This window comes from Vitis vinifera, chromosome 18, assembly GCF_030704535.1.
Source record: "Vitis vinifera cultivar Pinot Noir 40024 chromosome 18, ASM3070453v1".
Classification (NCBI taxonomy): Eukaryota; Viridiplantae; Streptophyta; class Magnoliopsida; order Vitales; family Vitaceae; genus Vitis; species Vitis vinifera.
Window position 1 is genome coordinate 3,874,489 of NC_081822.1, and position 25,185 is coordinate 3,899,673.

Genomic DNA, 25,185 nt, shown 5'->3' on the forward strand with positions numbered 1-25,185 from the left:
TTTTGTTGAGATGAATTGTCCCGGTTATATTTGTTTCTTCTGTTTCCTTTTCTTACTCGGAAGTCCTATTTTCCCTGTGAGTTCTATGTGTGAGTTTTGAGCCGTTATCTCTATATTTGAGGGTGGGAGACTAATTCAAATATATTTACTAAAGGAGTTACATAATTTATATATGGTAGTAGTTATCTAACTTATCTTAGAAACAACTACATTTGTACTGTGTGGGGGGTGGGGAGGGGGAGAGAGAGAGAGAGGTCAAAAGTCAACCTCCAAAACCGGATTCTGATGCTATTTCAGGTATGGAGAGATTTTACTCGCGAGTCATACAAGAAGAAACGACCGCGTCAAACTCTCTCTACCTCTCGGGTCTTCATATATATATATATATATATATACTCCGGTTCCCCAGATCACTCCCTCGACTGTTTTGTCCATCCTTGTTGGCTTCTTGTTCCTCCCCATCTCTTGTTCTCTCCTTTCCTATCATTCTCAGTCTCCCATGGCCATGAGTTCTCTCTTCTCGTTTCCTCTTACATGTTCCTTCTCTCTTCACATACATAGCTAACACAATTTTATTCACATGATTTGAACCAGTACTAGCACTTTTTCTTTACTGATATTTGGTGCTTGTTTTCTGGAATTTCATTTTCAGTGTCACGTGTTGAACTGAAACCTTCGTCTTTGCTGTGACTCTACTGTTTGACTTGTCCTTGGAAGCTGTTTGCCTGGAAATTGTTTATGACAATTGACGGGAGTTTAGCTTGTCTGGTGAATGGACTTGAGAAGAATGGCGTCTGCAAACAGATCTCAGCAGTCAAAGTTTCCACAAGGGTATCTCTACCATCTGATCTTTAATGAGCTTCAGACCCAGTTGGGAAATGTGGGCAAACCTTTAAGTAGTATGTATTTGGATGAGTTACTGAAACATGTGATATCTGCTGAAAAGGGCCAGTACTTCATGCAAAACCCTGCTGCTTCTTCCTCCTCTTCTTCTTCATCACCCGCTTCCTTGTTTCTTGGGAATTTCAATTTGAATGGGGTTCTGGATAAGAAAACAGTTGAAGAGGTCTGGGAGGAAATCCTTCATCACCAGCATCTCAGTGGTGCAGATAATGGACCAATCCAGCACCTTTCGACACTGGGCGAAACAACTCTTGAGGAGTTTCTAGTGCGCGCAGGTGTGATTAGTTTAGGGAATCAGAATGGTAGTACTGCAAACGCTCAGCCATTCATGACGATGGATCCAATGGCAGTGGTGCCTCAACAGCCAGCTGATTGGTTTCAGCTTCCGGTGGAAGCTGCTCAGCAGCAGCAACCAGGAGTGTTGGACTCAAGTTTCCATGTTTCTGAATCAGTTTTCGAGGGTCCAGCCATTGAGATTGGTTACTCTAAGAACCAAATGGCTATGTCAACGGCAGTACCGGCAGTGACAACATCATCTCCAAACTCCCCGGTTGCTGTTGAAAGGAAGCGCTGGTTTTCAGATGAGATGATGAAGACCATTGAGAGGAGGCAGAAGAGGATGATCAAGAACCGTGAGTCGGCTGCTAGGTCAAGGGCAAGGAAGCAGGTCATTCAATATTGTTTGTTCTAGTTTGCTGAACAACAAATTTTATCTGCTTCAGTTGCAAAATAAAACACTACTTTTTCTTTACCTTTTTCTTCTTCTTTTCTTGTTTTCCTTTGTGGGTGTTACAGGCTTATACCAATCACTTGGAGCATGAAGTCCATCAGTTGAAGAAAGAGAACGACTTGCTCATAAGGCTAAAGGTACCATACCTCCAACCTAAACAGATTCGCTTTAGGAAATTCCCGGTTTGAGTTTGACAAACTACACCTATCACATTATGGCTTTCTATTTGTAATGGAAAGTGTTCTCTATGGGATTGAGAGGTTGTTTGGTGAATGTTTGGTTTCACTTTAAATAAATAAATAAATAAAATTAGAATTTTATATAAAAATAATTTATTAATTTATTTTCTTTTTCTTATTTTTTTTTTTTCAAAATTTTCTACTAACCAAACACAACCTCAACCTAATCATTTACTCACATATAATGATATCGTAATAGATGTCATTGTTCACACTTTTGACTACCGGATTCAAATTAAATGCATGGATAAAACCCTTTAATATTAGTATTGAGATATCTTTAATTTATATTTGGTTGTTTGGATATAACATGAAATAGGATAAGAGAAATAATAGCATATTATATCATCTGTTTTATTTTATTTTTTATTGATAATATGATAAGATAAGTGGCGTTTATATCTTTTATACATATGATATATTAATCTTAAACTAAAAGGGTATTTGGTAAAACTTAATATTTATTACTAGATTAAGTTGACTTAATGTTAAATTGTTCTTATTAACTTAAAATTTATTACTTATTTTTTACTTTAAGAATTAAGGTTATTAGGTAAAATTAATTTAAAATGTATTTTAAATCATCAAATTAACATATTTGTACTTGTTAATTTTAACTAATATTTATATTTTCACTAATCTTAAGTAATAAATTTATTTATTAAACATTCATATTCAAGATATTGTAAATACATAAGATAATTAAAAATATATTTATTGTGGAAGATGGGTTGTGAATGTAGAGTTATAGTTGTAAAATATACTTTCGTTAAAACATGTAAATGAAGTAGGAGATATTTGAAATTAAGAATAAAATAACTATTTTGATTTAATACTTAAAGTTTTTTATTTATTTAAGTTGTAAATTATTTTACCATATATACTTAACCTATTTAATGACTTAAATTAAGTCATTAAGTTAACTTATCAAACACCCCTCTAAAATATAGAATATACATATCTCATATATCATAAACTTATGTGTTTTTTTTATCAATTTTATTTATATTTATATTACTTGTTTTGTAAATTTTTATTTATTTAAATTATGCATAAAATATGTCATAAAGTAATAATAATTGTAAAAAAGGCTAATAAATTAAACAAAACACATAAAAGAGAGAGTGAATTGGGTTTTAAATTTTTTTTGGAAAACACTCTTAATGAAACAAATAAATAACTCAAAGATTGTAAAGAGATAAAGACAGAGAGATGTATACTCGGTTTTATAGTAGTTTGGTAAATCCCATCTATGTCCACTTCTCCTCAAACTCCTTTCGAGTATTGGTTCCACTAAATCAAAGCTTCTAAAGCAAGCTTTCAAACTGTTACACTTGGATTTATTGGCTCCAATGGGCACCTACAAGTCTCTTCAAGTTCAACATCAACTTGAAGCTACTAATCACTCAAACTTTCACAAGTGTATAGAGGTTTAATCTCACTCAACCTAGCATGATAAACCTTTGAATACAAAAGAAGGTAGGATGAACAATTTGGTGCACTAAAAGTAGTTTGTAAGTAATCAATGCACAAAGAGCTAAGAGCTTTAAATAAAAGAAAATGGTAGTTAAATAATTCAATGCTAATGTTCTCTTATTAATAAATCATACAAACTATCAATCTATAGGTTTTCAACCTCAAACATCTTTTTCTACAAAAATAAGCCTCAATCAATCAAGTTCTGGTTCAATCGATTGACTAACCGTAGGTGACCCCCCCGGTCAAACCTTCCTTTTTCTTCCCAAAAGTTTTATGACACTTAGGCAACACCTTTTAAGAACTTTATAAGAAAATTTGGAATCACTTTGGCAAAAGTTTTTTAAGTTGACTTAGTTTCAAATAAAAATATGAATAATAAAAGCTCAATTTTATAAAATCCAAGTATACAAGAATGCATGAAAAAAATTTATAACCTAGGTGCACCCAAATGGTTTATCTTACGGCGGTTATCTTAGTCTTAAAAGGTTTTTACACATTCAAACCTTCATGTTCATTGTATTTTTTTAACCGAAACATGAAACTTTACCAGGAATTGCAGATGCGGTGGTCTTTGAATCCAACACCGGGGCCCAAATACCAACTGCGGCGTACCAGCTCGTGTCTGTTCTAGCGCTTGCTTCTCATTTTGCATATAAACTTTTGCTCCATTTTTGAGTTTTTCCTTCCATGTCTTCAAGTATGTCTTCTTCAAGGTTGGACAGAACTGTAAATTTGCCACCCTTATATTCTTTTCAGAAAAGTAAAGAAATAAGAATAATAATAATAATAATAATAACATTTTTGCCAAATTCAGGCAATGATTGCTTGTCCATATCCTAGTGGCAGCGTGCATCATCGGTGATTGCCTAGACACAGGTTCAATAAGATGTTTGATATGTGGACTGTTAAAGGGTTCTTGGGCTTGGGTAACCAAGAAACTCGCCCAGAAGGTTATGGGCCTGATCCAACATTGGTATCATGAATGTAAGAATCTCACAGGCCCATATAGATATGGGTGCAGCATTAAACTTTGAGCAACCAAAGTGAAACAGAGGAGAGTGGGACTCTGGGAGGGAGGGGGAGAAGCACCTAACAACAGTAGAAACAGAATACATATGCGAAAAGGGGGGGGTGGTGGTGGGGGCCAAGCAGGAATCATATTGAGGAGTGCAGTCAAAAGGTGTGTTTGGAACAAATGCTTTGTTTAATTCTATCCTTCCACCTGCCACCCTGCTTTTCCCTCTGATTTTCTTTGCTGCCAACCGGAAAGCCCCGGTCATACCTCAATGCCTTGCATGACAAAATTCATCCATCACAAAGTCCACCTTTTTGAATAGTTTCTACAAAAAAACAACATTTTATCTTTGATTATCCAACTGATGGAGTTCTCCCGTACAAGACTATTGACTTTTTGAACTCTACAGACAAATGGTGAATTTACAGGGAAAAAAAACCAAGAGGTAAATTGGTGGGGGGGTTAAAAAATAATGGAAGGTGCGTGGGCTAAGAAGGGCCCAAGGCCCAAGAATAGAATCCGATTCCACACCCATAACAAAGAAACCAAAGGTGAGTGGTGACTCGAACTTTTGTGTGCTCCACAAACTCAAGTGAGTGAGGGAGCGAGTGAGGAGTGTAGTAACTAACTACCCGTGCTCTGTCCATTGGGCCTCGTACCTCTTCTCTCTCTCTCATATCTTCCCTCTCTCACTGCCTCCGTCTGCCAACTGTACCATCATTCATCAACGGCTCTCCTTGAAAGTGAGCCCTCACCCTCACCCTTGCCTCTCCTCGCTTTACACCACACTACCCTCAGATCTGCGTACGTCCATTCTCACCTACGACCTCTCCTTCTTCTTCTCTCTTTCCAACTTTTCATTTTCTTCTGCTTTCTCCCTCTGCTCGCACCTTATTTTTCTGGTCAGGTAAAAACTCTCACTCTCAAGCTTTCATCGTCGCTTGTCTCCTCATCTTCTGGAAGAAAAACATCCCATTTTTTTTTTCCTTTTTCGGCTTCTCTTTTTATTTTTTTCTTTTTTTTTTCTTAAGCAAATATTTTGGATACTTCTTCGTGTAGATCTGACAAAGCATATATTATATTTTTCTCCATTTTCCGTCTAGACTCTCTCAGTTCAACTCTCTTTTTTTTTTTTTTTCCTTTTTTGTTTAATTTCCAATTTTTGGGCCAAACGAGGAACAGATCTAAGGTCAATCATGATGTTTTCTATTCGCAGGTCGAGTCCGTACAAATGGAGATCAAATTGAGTCTGGTTGAGGCGATGGTCAACCCGGGTTTGTTAACGTGCGCTCGAGAAGCCCTCGCTACTTTGCTGACCTATGCTTTGGTATAAACTATAAAAATCTTTGCTTTTGGTTCTAGTCCTTTTTTATTGCTCGTCTCTCTGACCAAACTCCGTTAAACATCCGTATTCAGTATTGGGCAAATAAAATTGTGAGCGTGTGGGTTTTTGCTAACTTACGCAGGTGGTGTAGTTTTGCCGTTCTTGAAAAGATGACGTAAATGTGTTTTTGTACTTATTCGAGGGTCCTCGTTGGTCCATGGTGGGCCCGCTCTCAATATCATAAATATCTCACTTTGGTTGCAAATAAAACCAAAAGTAAAATAACGTAGGAATTGAAAAGTCAAGGTCCAATGAACAAATTTAAAGATTATCTTTGTTCCTTTATATTTTGTTTTTTCCCATGTCTTATTATTATTATTATTAGTTTTTCTGGTGGTTATTTATTGCCGGGAGATAAGATTCCAATATTTGATGCTCTCTTGAAGATGCTTATCTAATGGTGCATTTTTGCACCCTTGGGCGTTGGAAAAGCTTTGTTTGGGTGCGCATTAATCTGGCTCTATCTGACGCCAGGATGGGTGGTCCCTCCTAAAAAGGAAAAGAAATAGAGAGAGTCATCTGTCTATATGTTTGAAGATAGGTAGTCAAATTATTGAGAAGATGTGGGAGTTGATGACGACTGACATGAATGTCGGACATCGAAATCCATGGTTGGCTGGAAATCCATTCCCCAATCCAAAAACAAAAAAACCGAACAGTAGAGTTTCCCTGCACCAGTACGAGAATCTTATTCCCATATTGCGCTGCATAATATCTGCTAGAGTTGTGGGCTTTGATAGGCTGCAATGAGTTCGGAATTGCAGGTAGGACAAAGAGGTGAGTAGAAACGGACTAAGACTAGAGAAAAGCTTGCCGATTATAGAATGATATTGTTCTTTAATGAGCTTTCTAGCTCTTCTTCAGACTAAACTTTAGCATTTGGGACCAAGTGAAACTAGAGCATATTTCTTCGAGTGTGGGTTTTGGAGCATGATCACCATGCAATACAAAAAGGGACTCATGTCTAATTCAAAAGAAACTTAGTATTCTTTTCAAATAATTAGCTGTGATCAGCGGGAGCACATCGGGGTATCACTATAGATAGCTTCAAGGGATAACTACAAAAGGGCCACGGTTAACTCAGCTTACAGGTGGTTGGGCACCCAAGTAGCTCAGTTGCTGGGAGTCAAGTTTTCCTTGAATTTGATCCAAAACATTCACAGAAATGGGAAGGATTTCCTAGTTTGATGATCAGTCTATTAACTGGCCCCTGCACACTCTACACTGCCTCAATTTCTTCTATTTTGTTTTGTGACGAGTACTATAATTTGATATATTAGAAGAGGATGGTATGATATTAATTAGGGTGCATATAGTGTTCAATATAATGGCGCATTTGCATTTGCAATTTGCTTCTTGTAACCTAAAAATGGTTTAGCTGTTGAATGCAGTAAGAGAACAGTGAAATTAACTGATAAATTATCATAACACTGAAATTTGACTTGAAAATTAATCTCTCAAAGCTCAATTCAACTCAATAAAGCTTTAACCCAAGAATCTATGGTTGACTATGTAAGCCTTTTGCAACACTATTCCATATGGGCTACTTATCACAATATTAATAAACTGTAGACTATTTTTTAACATTGAAATAAATGATACAAATGCTAAGCTTATGTGTTTATATGTATAGAGGATAAATCAATGTGTTGATAGATGAACTGTTGGCCTAGGAATTTGGTTATTTTAGACTTTTGTCTTTTTCCCTAACGATGGCTTGTACACATTTGATCTGTTTTGTGGTTCAAATTGTTAGCATTGCATACTTTAATAGATCATTGGTTCATGATCTTGTTAAATTGTTTTCCAGACCTGCTTGGTCTTATCCAGTCACTAATGGAAGTCTAATGAAAACGTCTGATTGTACCATCTTTCATCTTACACTGTCTTGCTTTTCGACTCTGAAATTTCTTCTGCAACCAATAGTTTCAGGTTCCTTTTGGGCTGTTAACAAATAATAAAACCAAACCTAAAGGAGATTATCACAGAGAAAGCCAATCCAAGCTGGTTGATGCTGAGGCAGGAGATGGAGATGAAGGTAACAACAATGATGATGATGGAGATGGTGGCTTTGGAGAAGGTGAAGAGGAGCTATCTTCCGAAGAGGGAGAGGGCTATGGCAAAAATCCCACCAGCAACAATGGCAATTCCAAGAAAGGGACTGGAGAAGGGGCTGGTGGCGCAGGAGAAGAGAATGGAGAAGATGACGAGGAAGAAGATGGTGATGACCATAATGAGGATGATGACAATGATGACGATGATGACAACAACAATGAAGAAGACAATGAGGATGAAGGTGGAGACGAGGAAGAGGAAGAAATTCTAGAGGAAGAGAAGCCAGAGGAGGATGAAGAGGATGAAGAAGAAGAAGCCCTCCAGCCTCCAAAGAAGAGGAAGAAGTGAAAAATGGAAAAGTAGGAAATGCCTGTTTAATTGCTTTTAACTACGATGAGACGCAGCTCTTTAACCGTATCTTATTTAGCTTATTGGGCATAACTGCTTGCGTATGCATGTTTTAACTCGGAAACATCAGTTATTAGCCAACTGAGCTAATGAATTCTCACTTTGGCCACTTCAATTCTCAGTATTACCCAAATCTGGTAACGGTAATTCTATTACCGATGAATTACTCTGAGCAGCTGTGCGCGGATCATCTTACAATATTTTATCTCATGCGGCTATTATACACATCAAACCTACGTATTGATATCACAGCAGTCTCATTGAACGTAGTAAGTAATAACATGGGATATAGGCCATCCCTAGTGGATCCAAATTAGCATGAACCCTGAGTATCACACCACCCTTTATATAGGGAAGTAATAAAATAAAAAAAAGAAGCAAACAAACAATAACAAAAACACGCCAGAGGTGAGAGAAGGAGAGGATGCATAAAAGGAAATGAAAGAGAAAGCCTCAAAGCGGAACCGTTAATAGGAATAAATTAATTTAGAATCAGATCATTTTGTTGAGAAGGTAGAAGCAAAATCTAAAGTACGCCCATCCATTTCAAGTATTGGAGAAACATGTATGGCTTACTCCTTCAACGAAATACCTTGCTTTAAGGAGCACCCATAAAACTCAGTGTACATGAAATAGAATGAATTCAGATGGTATTTTGTAAATACACCTATTTGTAATGTATTAACAACCCTTTCTCCGTATTAATAAATTTAAAAAAAAAAAAAAAAAAGATAACGAAAACAAAATCCTTCTTTATCTAATCCCCAACCAATCTACAAAATCAGCCATGAACATGAAATTCCTTTTACCAACACCTCCAAACCAACAACATTCTTATTCTGAAGTAACCTGAACACCCCAATTGGGTTCCAAGGGCAGGTGATAAACGATGTAACAGTTGCTCAGTCTACACTATCCACTATTAGATCAAAATACCCTAATTGATGAATTACTCATTCATCTGCTGTGTGTATATGTAATTATAATATAAGTTTTTGGTATTTTAATTCTGAGTAAAAATACTACATAATTCATTTTCCCTCTTCTTCTGAGGTTGCATTAAGGATTAACTGCAAGGAATATATAACAAGTAGAAAACAAAAGAAAAATCCCAAATCTACCTATGCACACTCATTGAGATAATCTTTATTTACAAGTATAACAAGATAATGACTAAGAATATTGTAGAAAAATTTACAATTTGCTCCTGAGTCTTGTCCTTTAATAAGCGTAGTCTCTGGAACCTATCAATTAAAACAAATGAATGAGAAGCAATTTATAGAACATTCAGAACAAAATAAATTGGTAAACTCATTACCAATTTACAAAGAAATAAGTTAAACTCCAGAGAACAAATACAAAGGAGGCTTGCAGTCAATCATGTCTACAATTAATGAAAAAGCATCATGCATATCAAGCCAAACAAGGACAACTTTTGTAGCTGTTGCAATGGCTCAATTTCTTAGAATTATTAATTTAGGCATATATAATTCTTCCACTCTCCTGGATGTCCAATGAACCAGAACCAAAAGACAGGCAACATGAAGTCCTACCCACTCTACTGGATGAATTTCAATGAATCAAGAACCACATGGCAAGCAACATAGAGACCTAGTCTAATACTAGGTGAACCAATGGGATTCAACTTTCAAGCGCCAACATGAGTGAGTTGTTTGACTAGATGGTGGGCCAAGATTGGTACCCTTCAAAAAGGGCAGCAGCCCGAAATTATATATAAGTGAAAAAAAAAAAAGGAGCAGGAACTGGAAAACAAGTTTGATGAAACCCATCACTTAAGATATGTTCCTCTGAAAAAGATGGACAAAAAAAAGGTTATCATAGAATCATGCACAGATTTACCATGTTGTCATGATCCATAAATGAAAATTTTAGAGAGGTTATAGATGCTAATGCAAAATAACCAGTCATTTTTCGTAAAGGAGTATCATTGTCAGTCAGACCAGTTAAGATTTAGGATAGAGCCATTAAAACATGATATGATGTAACAAAATATAGTTTCATTAATAAATTTATTATGATTTTGGTTCCCCTTTTCCATCCTTATTTGCATTAATTGTTATCTGAGCATTTACAGCTCCATCACTTGCATTTGACATGGCTTTGATGCATTATGAGTTACACAGAACATCCAAGTTATGAGATTCTTGCAAGATGGTAAATAGCTTATAGTCGGTTCATGGATTTGGCAATCCATCAGAAACTGCAGTACACTACCTCCTAATTGAAAAGATTACTTGTCTTAGTTATCAAACAACTTTCTCATGGTAAGTGCACTAATATGTATGATTACACATTAGACATGACTTACAGTGAATCATGACATTAGATATTGGGTAATCATGATTCCTCAAACTACTATGTCGCATGGACCCTCAAAGTTAAGAGAATATTGAGCTAGCACTGAGATCACCAGTGAATTTGACCTATGAGTGAGATCTTAATGTGGTTATATATTCCCCATGAATTATGTCACTATTCATTAAGGCACGCGGCAACAGGTATTTTCGATAGAGATACCATGATATCTTATGAATTTGAAACAACATGTCCCCTTCGACAATCCCAAAAGCATACAATCTTAATTCAATAATTGAAATTTGATATATACTCCATTAGATAGAGTACATGAGTTGATCACATAATAGAAGAAGAATTTATAGCTCAAGGATTGGAGTGATAATCTTGAGAGGTTGATAGCATCTACCTCATCAAATTACTACTTATAAAAAAAAAATAAAATAAAAAATCTACCTCATCAAATTACATACACTAGTGTATGGGAAGTTTGCATACAGAAGGTAGTAGATCATAGACTCTACCCAAGTTATATTTTAGTACTGAGGTGTTAAGTCAACTTCAGAATTGAATTCTAAGGTAGCCAATATTTTCTCATGGGTCCCAATGACCCTCACTCAAATTCCTAAATCATGGTGGCATGATTTTTTTAAGGAATTTTTAGGTTCCTAATTCAAATGTGTATAAAGGCATTTTGGTAAAAACCATAGTTGTGAAAGGCGCACCTAGGCTCCAGGCGGCACAACGCGACCCTCCAGCACCTCGCCTGAAGGCAAGCGACGCCCCTTCACAAAGGCACCGCTTAGGTGTGCAAGGTGCGATCCCCTATCTTCTTCTTCTTCTTCTTTTTCATCTTCTGGTCTTCTTCTCCGGCGAGGAGTTGCAAAGGGCAGAAGAGAAGCCTTTTTTTTTTTTTTTTTTGAGACCAAAACAACGTCATTTGGTCCCTATTCTTTTAAAACGGCATCATTTTGGCCTTTTTTATTTTAAAAAGAACAAGCCAAAATGACGTCATTCTAGAGCCTGTTCTTTTAAAATAAAAAACAGGCCAAAACGACACCATTTTGGCCTTGTTTTTCACTCCAAACCCTTTTTCTGGTTGACTTCAACCCAACAACACCCCCAAATTTTGCCCCAAATTGTGCTGTGAAGAAGCAAAAAAGACGAAGAAGAAGAGGAAAAATAAAGGAAAAATAAACATACCTTTCCGGGACCTTGTTGATTAAATTGAAGTTTTGGATGATATTTGATGATTTATGTGTTTAAGACAAATAAATGATTGTTAAATTTAATTATATTATATAAAAATATATATGTAAATTAGGGTGCGCTTCACTTCACTAAAGCCTGCACCTTGCACCTCAGGCTCCAGGAGTATTTTGCACCTTGGTGCGCCTTGAGCCTTTTAAAACTATGATAAAAACTCAAGATTGTATTAGATCTGATGAATAGTCTTTTTGGGCTAAGCTAATTAATTAATTAGGACCCAAGTAGTCTAAATTAAGTAACTCAAGCCCATGTTGGGTTCAAGTTACTTAAGCCTACAAGAAAGCCTATATAAACCCTCTTAAGGGTTTAGGGCTTCATTTTATGTTCTTGTATTTTCAGACTCCAGAGAGAAACCCTAGCCTCCCCTTTTAGAGAGAAAAACCACCCTTCTCCTAGTGCCTAGATCCATGAGAAAGAGTGATCAGACAAAAGGTTGTTTAGTTTATGAGACCTACCACACCTATGAGTTTCTTTATCAGATTGGAATTGATCTAGAAACATCCAAATCAGAAGTATAACGCACTAAGCCCTCTAGATCTGTTTTTAAACGCCTATGATTTCCATTGTCCATAGATCTATAGAGTTCTAAGACTAGTTGCATGCACCCTAAAAAATTCAGGACTGGGATTGGAAATATCCAGGTATTCCCAACATTAAAAAGGTCATAGATATACACTTGTGGCAGCAGAAAAACAAGACACCTAATTGTCCAACTTCTAATACTAAGTCCCTAAGTTTCATATTCTGTCTATATATGCCTCATAGCTCAGAAAAGGATGGCATCCTATAAATGCAATATTAGGATACTAGCTGTTTCTGGCATTAAAGCTATGACTTCTGGACACAGACACTGTTAGGTCCCAACAGGATAAGTCTGTGATATAGCAACTTCCCAAAATCTAGACCTTTAGTTTCAGTGAAATAAAGTCATAATTATACTAGTCCTCTAAGATTTTCAATTAAATAAAGGAGGACTCTTTTGTAAGTGTTCAAATTGGTGTAGGAATGGATGCCACAAATGTCTAACAACAAGTATTCTATAAATCATGGCATTAAAATTTATATAAATAAAGATGTCTAATAAGCCTTAAAAATATAACCCAAAAGCCTATTATATTGCTTCTACGAAACTTACAAAAAAGTAGCAACCAGCAGGAGCGCCGGTCATTTTTTTGTAGCATCAATTATCATGGCTCGAGTCCAGTGCTCAATGTCCTCGGTTTGTGACGGTGGAGGTGGAAAATTGGCATGCTCCACAAGATCCCATTCTTCAATAAGGCTTTCATTCTTTCCAATATCAGACATCTCAGTGGTATAAAGGAAACTAGCAGCAGAATTTGGAAGGTTATTATCGAAAATATTCCTCTGCATGGCAAGACAAGAAGAAAGAAACAGGCATGAGATGAAAACATGCAAAATAGCAAATAAAACCAATTTATATAGTCTAGAATGTCATTTTTCTAAACCAGTATGAAAATGGAACATGTAGAAGATGAAATCTATGTAAAGAACCTTCTTCTTATAGGTAATGAAGTATATATATTAAAAGAACATGCCAAGAGAGCAACCCAAAGTATGCAGAAAGTATACACCAATTGCCAAAAGGCACAACCAAGAAACAAGAGGGGCTACAAAATCACCACTCACCCTCAACAAGTGCCCAACTGATGAAAGAAGCTAACTAGACAAAAGAGTTTTTTAGCCTTTGGATGGAAAGCTCCTCATTTTCAAAAGCAATTTTGTTTATTTCCTTCCAAACTGTCTAAAAGATGCGTAGAGATACCCTCCAATCCTTCTTACACTTTTTGCCCATGAAAAAACCATGCCAACCTAGAAAGGTCTCTCCAACCAAAGAGGAGGCCACACAAGACACCCCAAAAAGAGTAAAATGCAATTGACATAAAACCATTTTCTTTACACAGTGAACAAGGATGTGATCTATGGATTTATTATCGTTTTGGCAAAGAGAACATCTATTAGCTGAAGACCAACCCCTTCTCTAAACTTGATCCAAGGTTAAGGCTTTTCCCCACGTTGGTCCCCAAGCAAAGAAGCCCACCTTAGGCAACACCCACAAATTCCAAATGATGCTCATTGGAAAAGAGACTGAATTGCCTAGCTCCAAGCAAAATAGAGGGATTTGACTGTAAATGTTCCGCTCTTTATCTCTATCCAAAGCACCCCATCTTCTTCATCCTTAAACACCCTCTTCTCATGCAAACTCAACATAAACTGCTCCACACTATCCACCTCCCAATTGTTGAAAGGCCTAGAGAGCAAGGACTCTAACCCCCTTCTTCAATGGAAGAATTTCAAATATCCACCACTCATAGATCTTTTGAAACAGCCAAGGCAAATAAAGAAGGGAATGAAACACACAATGGTTTGACTCCACATCACTTGTCCTACCAAAGTTTCACCCTCCGACCATTACCCACTAAGCAATCCTACTACTCAAAAGATCCCAATTCTCTTATGGTTTTCCATAAACCGACACCATACCCATCCCTCACATCAAGAGAGCGCCACCCCCCTTCTTCTTCTTCCCCATACTTCCCAATGATAACGTGCTTCCAAATGACCCTCCCTTTCATTCAGCAAAACGCCAACTCCATTTGCAAAGTAGAGCCTTGTCAAGTGTTGAAAGAAACTTCAACAAGAAGCAACCAAGCAAGGACCCAAAAAACCTTGAGCCCACATGAAAAAGTGACCAAATCATTCCACTAAATGTTCAAAAAAATGATGCACAAATTTCTTTCTAGTAAGAAATACTTCTTGAATAATGAATTATTAGAAAAAGAAACCCATCTATAGTAACAGCAAAGAGTCCAAAATATTGCTGATATTTTATTAGTTAATAACAGATAAAAGAAGTTCCAATATTTTTCAATGAATCAAAGTGCACTAACTATGATTAAAAAATTTGAATGCTTCTTTTGAGATGAAGTTAAGGCCCAAATACCGTCATAGGCAGTGTATGCGCACTCTCCAGTAAAGTGCTTGATGAAATTGCTGAATTCATGTTCCATATGGATTTGTTCAATTGTTGAACTTGTTTACATGACCTGCAAAATCAAATCTCCAAAGAATGTGACACTTTCATAAATCACGTAAGCATTAAAACAAAAAAACACAATGTTCCCTTTACATGATATTTCAAAGTATAATAGAACTTTCAGACAAACAAATAACCATTAGGATGACTGGTTCTGGTTGAAGACATAGAAAATGCTTTAGTTTCATACTCTATAATCCTCGCATTTACTTTTCAATATTCTTTAAGGGAAGATGGTAGAAGTACCTAGAATAACAACCCCAAAAAAAATTTTAAACCAAAATTGATCTTGATAAAATTCCCAGCACCTGAGATTTTAGATCCCTCTTCAGTTGGCAAATTCCTATTTTTTTGAAGATTGATATATATGTGAACAAAATCAAGAACCACCCCTTTTTTAATAGGTAAATAATAATATATTAAAAGAGTTGAATAGAAAAAAGAGAAGGGGGAAGGAGGTGGTGCACCTATGAAAAGGAACCAAAAAGTGAAAGAGACAACCAAAAGCCACAACAACACTCCCTCTACTTGCAGCACCACCACTCAATGAGGTCAAGCAAGAATGGAGGGCCAGTTTGAAGAGACAGGCAAAACCAGTGGCAAGGGATATAAAAAGGGAGTCATTTACAATGATTTTGGGTTGTGTTCCTCCAACCCAACCTTCTTTTTTTTCCCCTACAGAACACCTGAGACAATCCATTAGCAACCCTTTCACCAAAGAAAGGAGAACCTAAGAGATACAGAAAAAAGAGAACAAAAAGTGAGACAGCCCTCTAGCTTTCCAACATGAGAAGCTGCTTAGTTCATTCTTTTGCATTTATACACAAACAACACTACTTGCTACAAGCCACTCCCTTTTCTTTTGAGCGGATCCAAGATCAAGATCCTCCCCCATGCAGCCTCTCACACAAAGAATCCCACTTTTGAAGGAGCCCAAGAGCCTGAAACCTAGAACCCACACTTCCTTCCAGGTAAAGGGCACCACTCCATCCAATACCAAAATAGGGCGAAAAGATTTCACTAAGAACTCACATTGTTACTAGCTTCCTAAACCAAACTATTCTCATCCCTATTGTACCTCCCTAACACATTTGAAGCCTTTGAAGCAACTCCTCGATGCTAATTCAACTCCTAATCTTGAAAATGTCTCATGAAGCCACTACATACTAAACATCAACCACCAAGGCCACCTCCCTCCAATAAACCAAGGGAATGATATAAGCTTTCCACAGAATTAACAAAATGAACCTCCCAATCTCCCATAACAAGTAAACAATCAATTGTTGACATTGAAGGCGTGTTCAGCCCATCACACCAAGTCTAAAAACCACTAAGCTGAGGGGATCTACCAAGGAGAGCTCCTCCATAAAGTCCAGCAAACATCCCTTGGCCATTAAGATTCTCACACAATTTCTTCTTTCCAAAGGCAAAGGGAATTTGAACAAATTGAAATCTCTACCAATACACACCAAGGATGCCACCCCCCCAAGCCCCCAAATGGGTCCCAACTTTTTTTTTGTAGACAAAAAAACCATGTATTAAAAGAGCACCAAAGAAAGGGGGTGCACCATATGTACACAGGCACCATACACAAAACATCACAGCACAAACAGCAAAAGACATATACAAGAACAGCCTACAAAAAAGGCCAAGCTGTTCACATGAATGAGTATCTAAGAAACCCATCATTGAAAGGCTCTCCATTACTAATGAAGCATGGGACCACTCAAATAAGGGCCACTCCTAATGGCAGCTAAAAGCAAAAACCATTGTTCATTGATTTTTCTTAAAAGAATAAGATCTAAATTCTTCAGCCAGATTGCAGCAGACCATTTTTTTCCTTTTTTTTTTGATAGGTGAGTAAAGATTGTATTATCAACAAAAGAAAAGGCATAAAGGTATACACGATGTATACAAAGAAGCCAAAAGGCCAAAAAAAACAACGAGAAGGAACAAATTGCAGCAGACCATCATCCCACCACCAAAACCTGAAATCTTGGGGAAATAAGTCAGAAGACATTTTTGTAGTCCAAATTCTATGACTTCAACTTCCAACTTCCAACAGAAACTTTCAGTTCCTTGAAAGCGTATTCAATGTGAATTTATGTTGGAGTATCCTATTTACCAAGGCTGTGTTCTGATATCTGATAAAGATTGTCGAGTACAGTTGCATATTGCATGTTACAGTTTGTACAAACCCACTGCTGAAAATGGGCCCACATCAATAAATAATGGACATATATTACATTTTTCAATGCCACAGAGAGCAAGTGTTAGTTGCAAAACACTTGTAGCTTTAATTCCTAAAGGAATGGTCATTCAGTAAAGGTTCAGATGTTCTCCAAAAAACAAAAGGCTCTGAATGGAATATGATGATTCATAATAAAATCAATAAAATGATACTGAGTCTATATTAGGGATCAAAATTGGAATACAGAAGAACATGAATATCTACAGATTTAAGTATCACATATGAGATGACCGGAGTAATATATACCTTGAGCAAGCCATTTTCAAGGAGAAAACAGATCGAACTTCCTTGGAAGAAGATAGTATGGCCAACAACTTTGCAAATGCTTCAAATGTAGAAGCCTCAGTAGGAACATCTAAACATAATGAGCTATAACAGTATGTGGTTAAGCATGCCACACTTTTTTTAAGAAGTGAAATTCCTTTCTGCAGGTCCTTGTGAGTTTCAACAGAATGCAGAGAAGCTGAAGAATAGTTAAAACTACTACTTCCTGAGGATTCTAGACGAGGCTTCCTGTCAGATTCCATTGAAGCAATGCCAAAATTACTCGAGCTTCTTTCAGACCATGAATTTTCCCCATTAGTGGAGCAAAGATTTTGTCGCGGTATAAACAGGGGATATTCATTGCTGCAACACAAAGTTAAATCACTCTCATGAAATACCTATAATCCAAGTCAACCACATCAGGTCATATTTCCAGCTAAAGTACCTTCTGGAAGACGGCCGTGGATTCCAATAAGACTCTCGCTGCCATATTCTAGAGCATGAACCCTGAAACAAAATTATGGTATGAGCATTACAGAGAACAAAATTAAATTCAAATGAAAAAAGAACCAAGTACAACATCCTAAGCTCTGTTTATTGTCCTTAAGGCTTTAAAAATTACTTCAACCTAAGTTACCACACCTTTGACGATGGGACATATCTTAGAAAATTTTTATTGAAGATATAATTTGCATAACCTAAGGCAAAATGGGCAGGAAAAAATAAAATAAAACTCAAGGAATTTTTTGGGAACTCAAAAAAGGAGAAAGCAAAAGAAGCATCAATATAAATTAAGAGGCGCAAAGATCATTAGAGGATTCATGCTAAGTCTAGATAAGGTATCAAACCTTATTTTTGGCATGCATATATAATAATCCACCAAAACCGTAGTCATGCAAAACTTTCAAGCAAAACGTCTACAATATTCATGTCCTAATCTTTAAATTTTGGCAGTCCTATATTACCAAAAGATATACTTTCACAAAATTTCCAGAAATTATTATAAGGTAATTACCAAAAGATATGTTTTCCTGATTTTATTATTATCTATATTACCAAAAGATATGTTTATTCAAAACATTTTAACCAAAACTTTCTTCTTCCTTTTTTTCTTTTGAAAAGAAAAATAGCAGGCTACATCTTACCAATACCTTCAAAAAATAATGAAATTTTCTTCAATTTAAATTTTGTATTATCATCAAAGATACTTTCAAGATTTTATTTTTTTTTTGATAGGCAAGATACTTTCAAGAAAATTCATCCCCAGGGAACCAGGGAAATTTGACAAAATTGAGCCGATTCCCAAATAAATAAATTTTATGATCCTAATGGAAACTTGAAAGTCACTACATGGAGGGTGCATTCAGAGATTACCGCAAAACCTGAGTTATGAAGGGCAGGAGCAGCCAAGTTGTAAACCACAAGATTTAGAAGTTGCACCATGTACCTGTTTTCCAACCATTACATATTACTAATTAGTGTAATTAAAGGCAAGCATACAAATTTTCAAATATGGCCCAGAACTGTACTTGTGGATCATACCTATTAAAAAAACCAAAAAACTGTATTTGTGGACCATGTAATACTATATACAAAGATATTTAAAAACAATATAAAACACTCCCACATAACTATTTCAGATCAATCTGAAAAGCCACATCAAGAATTATGATCATAAAATGCGCTAAATGCATTTCAGAATAATCTTAGACATAGGAGTTCTTACCAATTGAATTCAGGTTCAGGTATGAGAAAAAATGGCAATATTTTAAAAAATGCAGATTTTCCCACCAAAATATCCTAAAATTGATTTATACACCATTTCAAAAGACCAGAAGATCATTAAATTGTGTGAAAGTTAACATAATCTGGGATGAAACTCATAAACAAACAAGGAAGCTGACTTGTTGGATATCAAGAATCCATGGCTTATATGCCTTCCTATTTCATTTTTCATGTAAAAGAAAATGCTGGGAAACCCCTAGAGAAGCAATCTAAGATCATATTTCTACGCTCATTTAGAAATATAATACAATAACCTTTAAACTGGCAATGAAGGATAAATATCCTGATTTCCCAGCCTCCAATATTGTCATGGGGAACATCAGATCAGTGAGAACTACAACATTTTTTGAAATATTAAATAAGTTTTGTTCCGAAGAATCATACAATGAAAACATTAAGGAATTAAAATATTGTCAATCAAAAACAATGACAAAAAGCTCCATTGAACTATGGGCGTATGACAATACCAAAAGATTAGATTATTCTTCACTATAGACACTGTATTCATATATTTGATGCGGTTAAGCTGTTATGATTATTTGATCCCACAAATATTCTCATTTATCAAAATGGGAAGAGTTTCAAGAATACAAGCAAATATACTAGGGCATATTTATTCACCTGCCTCTTTGTATAACTAGTCCCAAGGCTCTCTTTAAGGCTATGTTTGGTTCCCAGGAAATTTGAAGGAAAATGAGAGGGAAAGAAAATAAAGAGAAAAAATATAAGGAAAGAAGAAGTGAAGGAAAATAACAAATAGATTTAAAGTCAATAAATTATTTTTATATACTACTTCAAACTAATTTCATTATTTTAACTCTTCTATATAAAGATTAAATAATTTAAAATTGCATAATTTTTTGACTAATTTTAATTATATTTTCCATAGTGTAACCAAAAATCATTCTTTTAACATTTTTCTTCTTTTCTTATTATTTTTTATATTTTATTTTATTTCATATTTTCCATAGTGAAACCAAAAATCATTCTTTTAACATTTTTTTCTTGCCTTAGTGCTTTATTGGAACCAAACATGGCATAAAGGATTTCTCATCCTTCTCTTTGTACACCACTTTCTTTTAATAAATCTATTTGTTTATAGAACGAGGGTGAAAAAAAATTGGTAACCAAACCTCAGTATCTCAATAGTATCAACTCCAGGATAGCATAAATACCAAAGTTTGACAAACGCAAAACTCAAAAGGTTTCTTAGACTGAAATCATGGTCTGAACTCTACTAAAAAAAATCAAATAAACAAAACCTCTTTTGAACATTTGGTAGGTTATGAAACTTTTGTTTAGCCATTTTGTTCTATCCAAAGATAAAAATATTAGACAATGCCAAAATATCAATGATTGGATTTATAGAAATCTAGAAAAAAAAAATTATTGGTAGAATCAAAATTGATCAAAACTATAGAAATGTTGGAAACAACTCCAAAAGGTAATAAAACAAGTGATAATATACATATTGAAGATGTTTTATTAAATAAAACAATATATATATATATATATATGAGACAATAATATGCAATACTTCAACATATTTAAAGACAAAAAAAAATTGATGATATATGTATTATTATTTTTTGTTTAAAAATGTTTATAATTTTATTTACAAGCTTATATTCTCTTGTATTTAATATTAAAAAACACCAACTAAGAAAATTATCATGCAGTTTAATAAATTTGAGAATAAAATGATTAAAATTTTCTTTGATTATATCAAATCCAAGCACCATTCAATATCCTTTTTTATCTAGTCCCTTCATCTAAAATTTAAGATATGAAGGATTAGACACCTAGATATATACCCACACTAGATACCTGTACCAAAACCCATGTAACATAAAGTGAGAAATTTTACCCCAATGAGGCAGCAAGCTCATCTGATGGGACAGAATGAGGATCAAGTACTCTCGGTAAGCGTACATTACAAATTTGGTCATATGGCCTACTAGATCCATCTTTCTTCTCTCCATCAATATTCACCTAGCCACAACAATCAAACAGAAGTGTTATCAGCTAGGTTTGAGAAGAAAGCCTAGGAATCTACGAACACACCCTTGACGGTAGCAAATATTTTTTTTTTTTATAGATAACGAAAAAGATACATTAGTAAGAGGCGCCAAAAGTGCAACTCAAGGTATACAATACCTATACACCCACCGCCAAAACAACAAAAAGAGGAAAGAGAACAACCAAAATAGGTAGGGCAAAAACAATCTCAACGAGAGCCCAACCAATCAACAAAACTAACTATAGTTAGAGGATAATCATCAATAATGATGGTAACAAAGATAGTATCTCATTAAATATTTGAAACACAAAAACAATGCATATTGTATAAAAACATGAGGAACCCAGGGGCAGGCTCAATTTTGGACTAAAGCTTGGGACCAAAATAATGCAGAATTTGGTAGCCTAATTTCCATTCCATCAACATTTAATCATAAGAGCTTGATTCTGATTATTGTTTACCATTTGCACTAACGAACACTAAAAGAGATGCAACCCAACTACACATGAAAAGTCTAATTTTCAGTTCTTTACCATAATACAACCATTTTCCCTATGATTTTCCATTCCATTTTGAACTTCAAGATGAGTTACTCAATACTTGCAACTTATGTTCATAGGTATCATCAGGAAACCAAAGGGAGAAAAGATACACACGCATTAAGAGTAGAATTGCACATCTTTCATGATTGAACAATATGGATATTGAGATCAAATGGACAAACTTCGAGCATTCATCCCAAATAATTAGAAAAAACTACCACCATGGATAGCTTTTATCTGCAAAAACACTATGGCGGAGAAAATAAACCAAAAAAAATAGAAAATAAAATAACAGACATGCCATTATGACATCTAAAAGGCGTTCAATATTAAATATGTGACTGGCCATCAAAATTTTTAAAACAATATAGTCGATTATAGAAAATACCATGGTTAAATCACACGGAAGAATTAGATATATTAACTTCCAAGCTGCTTACCCGACGTTGAGGGAATAATTTGCATATCTGTTTTATAACCACCGACTGCTTATGAAAACGTTCAGAGGTTATTGCCATCTGCAGTTAGGAAGTTATCTTAAGCATCAAATATAGTAGAACATCAAAGATGGAACAAGCAAGACTACAAACATATTCCTAAGCAATATCCTTTGATCAGTTTAAGTATATTGGGTTTTTGTCAGGTTAAGCCCATGTTGATGAATAATGAACACGTCAAAAAGCAAATTTGATAGAAGCATCCAAAAAGAACAGTTTTGGGAAATGGTTCTCACAAGCCCTAAGTTCTGTGTGCAAATAAGGTTAGGATAGAACTTCTCCAGTTGTTCCACGCGATTTTTTTCCAACTGCAATGAGTAAACAAATAAATAAAACATCTAAAAGCCATATGGAATCTCAGAATATATAACTTAAACCTTCACTCAGAAAAAAAACCAGAAATTTGTAGTACCATGGACATGGCTGATTCAAGCAGCCCATATTTGAGTTTCAAATCATTAGACATCTTCTCAACTTTAGCCTTCCCTATAAAAACATCAATTGGTTCTAACAGGGTCATAAACAAATGTGTGGATGGTACTCAAATTAAATTGCACTTGACAGTAACTAAGAGGCATCCAACCATCCAAATATTGTTCTTTTCTATGACGAAGCTTCTCCCTCAGCCTGGCCAGCTTCTCATTTTGAAGTACTCTCCAATTTATTTGATCATCTGCCTTCCCCTGGTGTTATAAACAAAAAACTAAACTAGAATAAGGGAAATAAACAGGATATGTGGAGATGCCTTCACTTAAAATGTAATGAAGTAGATCCATTTAAATGAAATGCCCGAGTTCTTGATCATAAGATCAGAAAATGCTGGTGGTTAAGTCTATTAAAGAACTTTCAATCATATTAAGAGTCTAGTTCTTTTTTTTTTTTTTGGCATCGTGAGACCACTTTCTGGATAGAAAAGTGCTTTGCCGGGTCTCTGGTTGCAAGCTGAAGCAATTTAAGACACAAAAGGTTGGGGTGCCCAAAGCACTTGCCAGAAAAGTTCAGTTCTTCATAGGTGGATCTGTGCGAAAGTTCAAGCACCTTCTTTCAATATAAATTTCAAAGAGTCAAAGAGAGACGCTACAAGAAGCTACAAATGCACTACGCTGGCCCTAACATAAACCCGTTTTATTTTTACATGGAGGAAACGGTGAAAAATTCAATCAAACAATGAGAAAAAAGAGAGAAAATAAGAAAGAATCTAAAAGTTCTTAAGGCATACAAATCAAACCTTTGCCACAAGAACTTCACTCAATCTCAAGTAAAGGGAGTCCCGACGACCCTTCGATGATTTCAATGAAGTATTATATTCATTTAATCTGCATATTACCACACTAATCAGTCACAATTGGCAATAATCTAACATTTATAGCCTTCTATAACCGAGTTCACGCAATAACGTTAAATCAATCTAATAACACGAGTACGCAACCAATCTCCTATGGGAAAAAACATGCGGACTGATTCTCCCTCCGATTTGCGGTAAAATCACAGATGGTTGATATCAGCTTTCAAAATTGCATACCTGTAATTGACGCAAACGGCGCAAATAGAAGCAAGATTCGATTTCTCACAAATACTACAGCTGCTGGTTTTTCTAGTCATGGTTTCGCTTTTCAACAACGATCACACTGCCAATCTTTAAAACCCTAGCCTGTGAGAAAGAAAAAAAATATGGCAAAATTCTATCTTAGACAACTATACAACTGAACCGGGGCGCTGTGATCTTATCCGGATAACTTGAATCCGACAGGACTTTGCACCAATTTAGGGGAAAAACTCACCGGAAGTAAAGTCGGTGCGAACGGAGGATCAGAGATCACAAGAGCTTGTGGCCGTTGAAAAGGTTGAATCTAGGGTTTTATATCAAATCCGGCAGAATTCGTGATTAGTTATAGTGAGCGTCTTTCGTTCCGAGCAATCGAGCTCCCAACGGGAGCGTTGTTTCGGAGTTCCGTTTGTGATTCGCTTGAACTACTTATAGGCATGCCACGTCGGGTCCTAGTTGTCTCCAGCTGTCAATTTCCTATTGTTCCATTTAATCACATTTAAATCTCTCTTTAGCTTATATTTAATATTCAGATATTTTTGTCATGAGTTTAATTGCTTATGTTCGTTGTGACATTATTAAAAAATATATATTCCAATGGATTTGTTTTATACCTATATTTTATTAAAATTATGCCAACTTTTATAACATTTCTACTCGAAAATCCCCTTATAAAAAATTAATTTTCTTATAAATATCTTACCTTTTCAAATTGAATATGTTTTTTCACATCCTAATTCCCCTCAATTATTTTATTGGGAAACCGAAAAAATGCATGAATTAACTTTTCATTTTCTTACCACAATATCCATTACCTTATTTTAATTAATCTTTTGCGACTCTCCATTTGTTGTGACAAAAAATATCTACTATAAAATAAATTTTGAAATAAAGTTTGATTTTGATTTTTTGTGCTCCCTTGATAATTGATTCATAATTGAAATAGTATTTTGGTGTTGGCCATAAGATCACCTATTGAACATGAATTTGTCAAATCTCTATAAATATATAATAAATCTTTTGACTTTTGAGATTTAAAAAAACTAAATAAAACTTTTTGCAAATTGATTTGTTCATAAATTATCCTTTAATGAATACTTTTTGTAGGTTTCTCATTTTATGCCCACGTTTACCTTTAACTCGCTACAATATTTCCTAACAAATATCATAATATCTAAATTCTATTTTATTTTATTTATTTATTTTAAATTGATTTTTTATGTTATCGACAATGTCTATTGGCACAAAACTTTGTCGAACATTGTTTTCATTATCTAATATTGAAATATTGAAATAGTCTTGATAATAATAGTAAAAATAATCATAATCGTCATCATCACAATAATAGATTAACTATTTTAAAATAATTATGTGGTTTAATTTTAAATATTTCTTATTCTTGTGATTAAAAATAAAACTCAAAGCAA

The 25,185-nt window shown here is 35.2% G+C and overlaps 3 protein-coding genes across 5 annotated transcripts; 2 read left to right on the plus strand and 1 right to left on the minus strand.

Annotated features, from left to right (window-relative positions):
* The first annotated feature begins 423 nt into the window (after positions 1-423).
* On the plus strand, positions 424-4,481 carry LOC100242121 (ABSCISIC ACID-INSENSITIVE 5-like protein 3). Its single transcript, XM_002284262.4, has 4 exons — positions 424-509; positions 653-1,570; positions 1,699-1,770; positions 3,902-4,481. The coding sequence occupies exons 2-4, from the start codon at positions 773-775 to the stop codon at positions 3,980-3,982; spliced, it is 951 nt and encodes a 316-aa protein (XP_002284298.3). The 5' UTR covers positions 424-509; positions 653-772; the 3' UTR covers positions 3,983-4,481.
* Positions 4,482-4,936: 455 nt separating this feature from the next.
* LOC100247254 (uncharacterized) lies at positions 4,937-8,328 on the plus strand. 2 transcript variants are annotated; one of them, XM_010665973.3, is made up of 3 exons: positions 4,937-5,273; positions 5,583-5,693; positions 7,677-8,328. In XM_010665973.3, the coding sequence occupies exons 2-3, from the start codon at positions 5,598-5,600 to the stop codon at positions 8,151-8,153; spliced, it is 573 nt and encodes a 190-aa protein (XP_010664275.1). In that variant the 5' UTR covers positions 4,937-5,273; positions 5,583-5,597; the 3' UTR covers positions 8,154-8,328. The 2 variants fall into 2 exon arrangements, with proteins under 2 accessions (XP_010664275.1, XP_010664276.1); XM_010665974.3 differs by having other exon boundaries at positions 4,963-5,170.
* An 860-nt stretch (positions 8,329-9,188) lies between these two features.
* On the minus strand, positions 9,189-24,172 carry LOC100260778 (uncharacterized). 2 transcript variants are annotated; one of them, XM_010665975.3, is made up of 14 exons: positions 23,994-24,172; positions 23,735-23,863; positions 23,441-23,528; positions 22,796-22,895; positions 22,625-22,719; positions 22,449-22,520; positions 22,156-22,233; positions 21,021-21,145; positions 18,743-18,815; positions 17,814-17,875; positions 17,351-17,731; positions 14,761-14,863; positions 12,934-13,163; positions 9,189-9,457 (listed from the first exon to the last, which is right to left on the minus strand). In XM_010665975.3, the coding sequence occupies exons 2-13, from the start codon at positions 23,812-23,814 to the stop codon at positions 12,963-12,965; spliced, it is 1,458 nt and encodes a 485-aa protein (XP_010664277.1). In that variant the 5' UTR covers positions 23,815-23,863; positions 23,994-24,172; the 3' UTR covers positions 9,189-9,457; positions 12,934-12,962. The 2 variants fall into 2 exon arrangements, with proteins under 2 accessions (XP_010664277.1, XP_002285818.1); XM_002285782.5 differs by having other exon boundaries at positions 22,625-22,698; positions 23,994-24,171.
* Between the last annotated feature and the right edge of the window lie 1,013 nt (positions 24,173-25,185).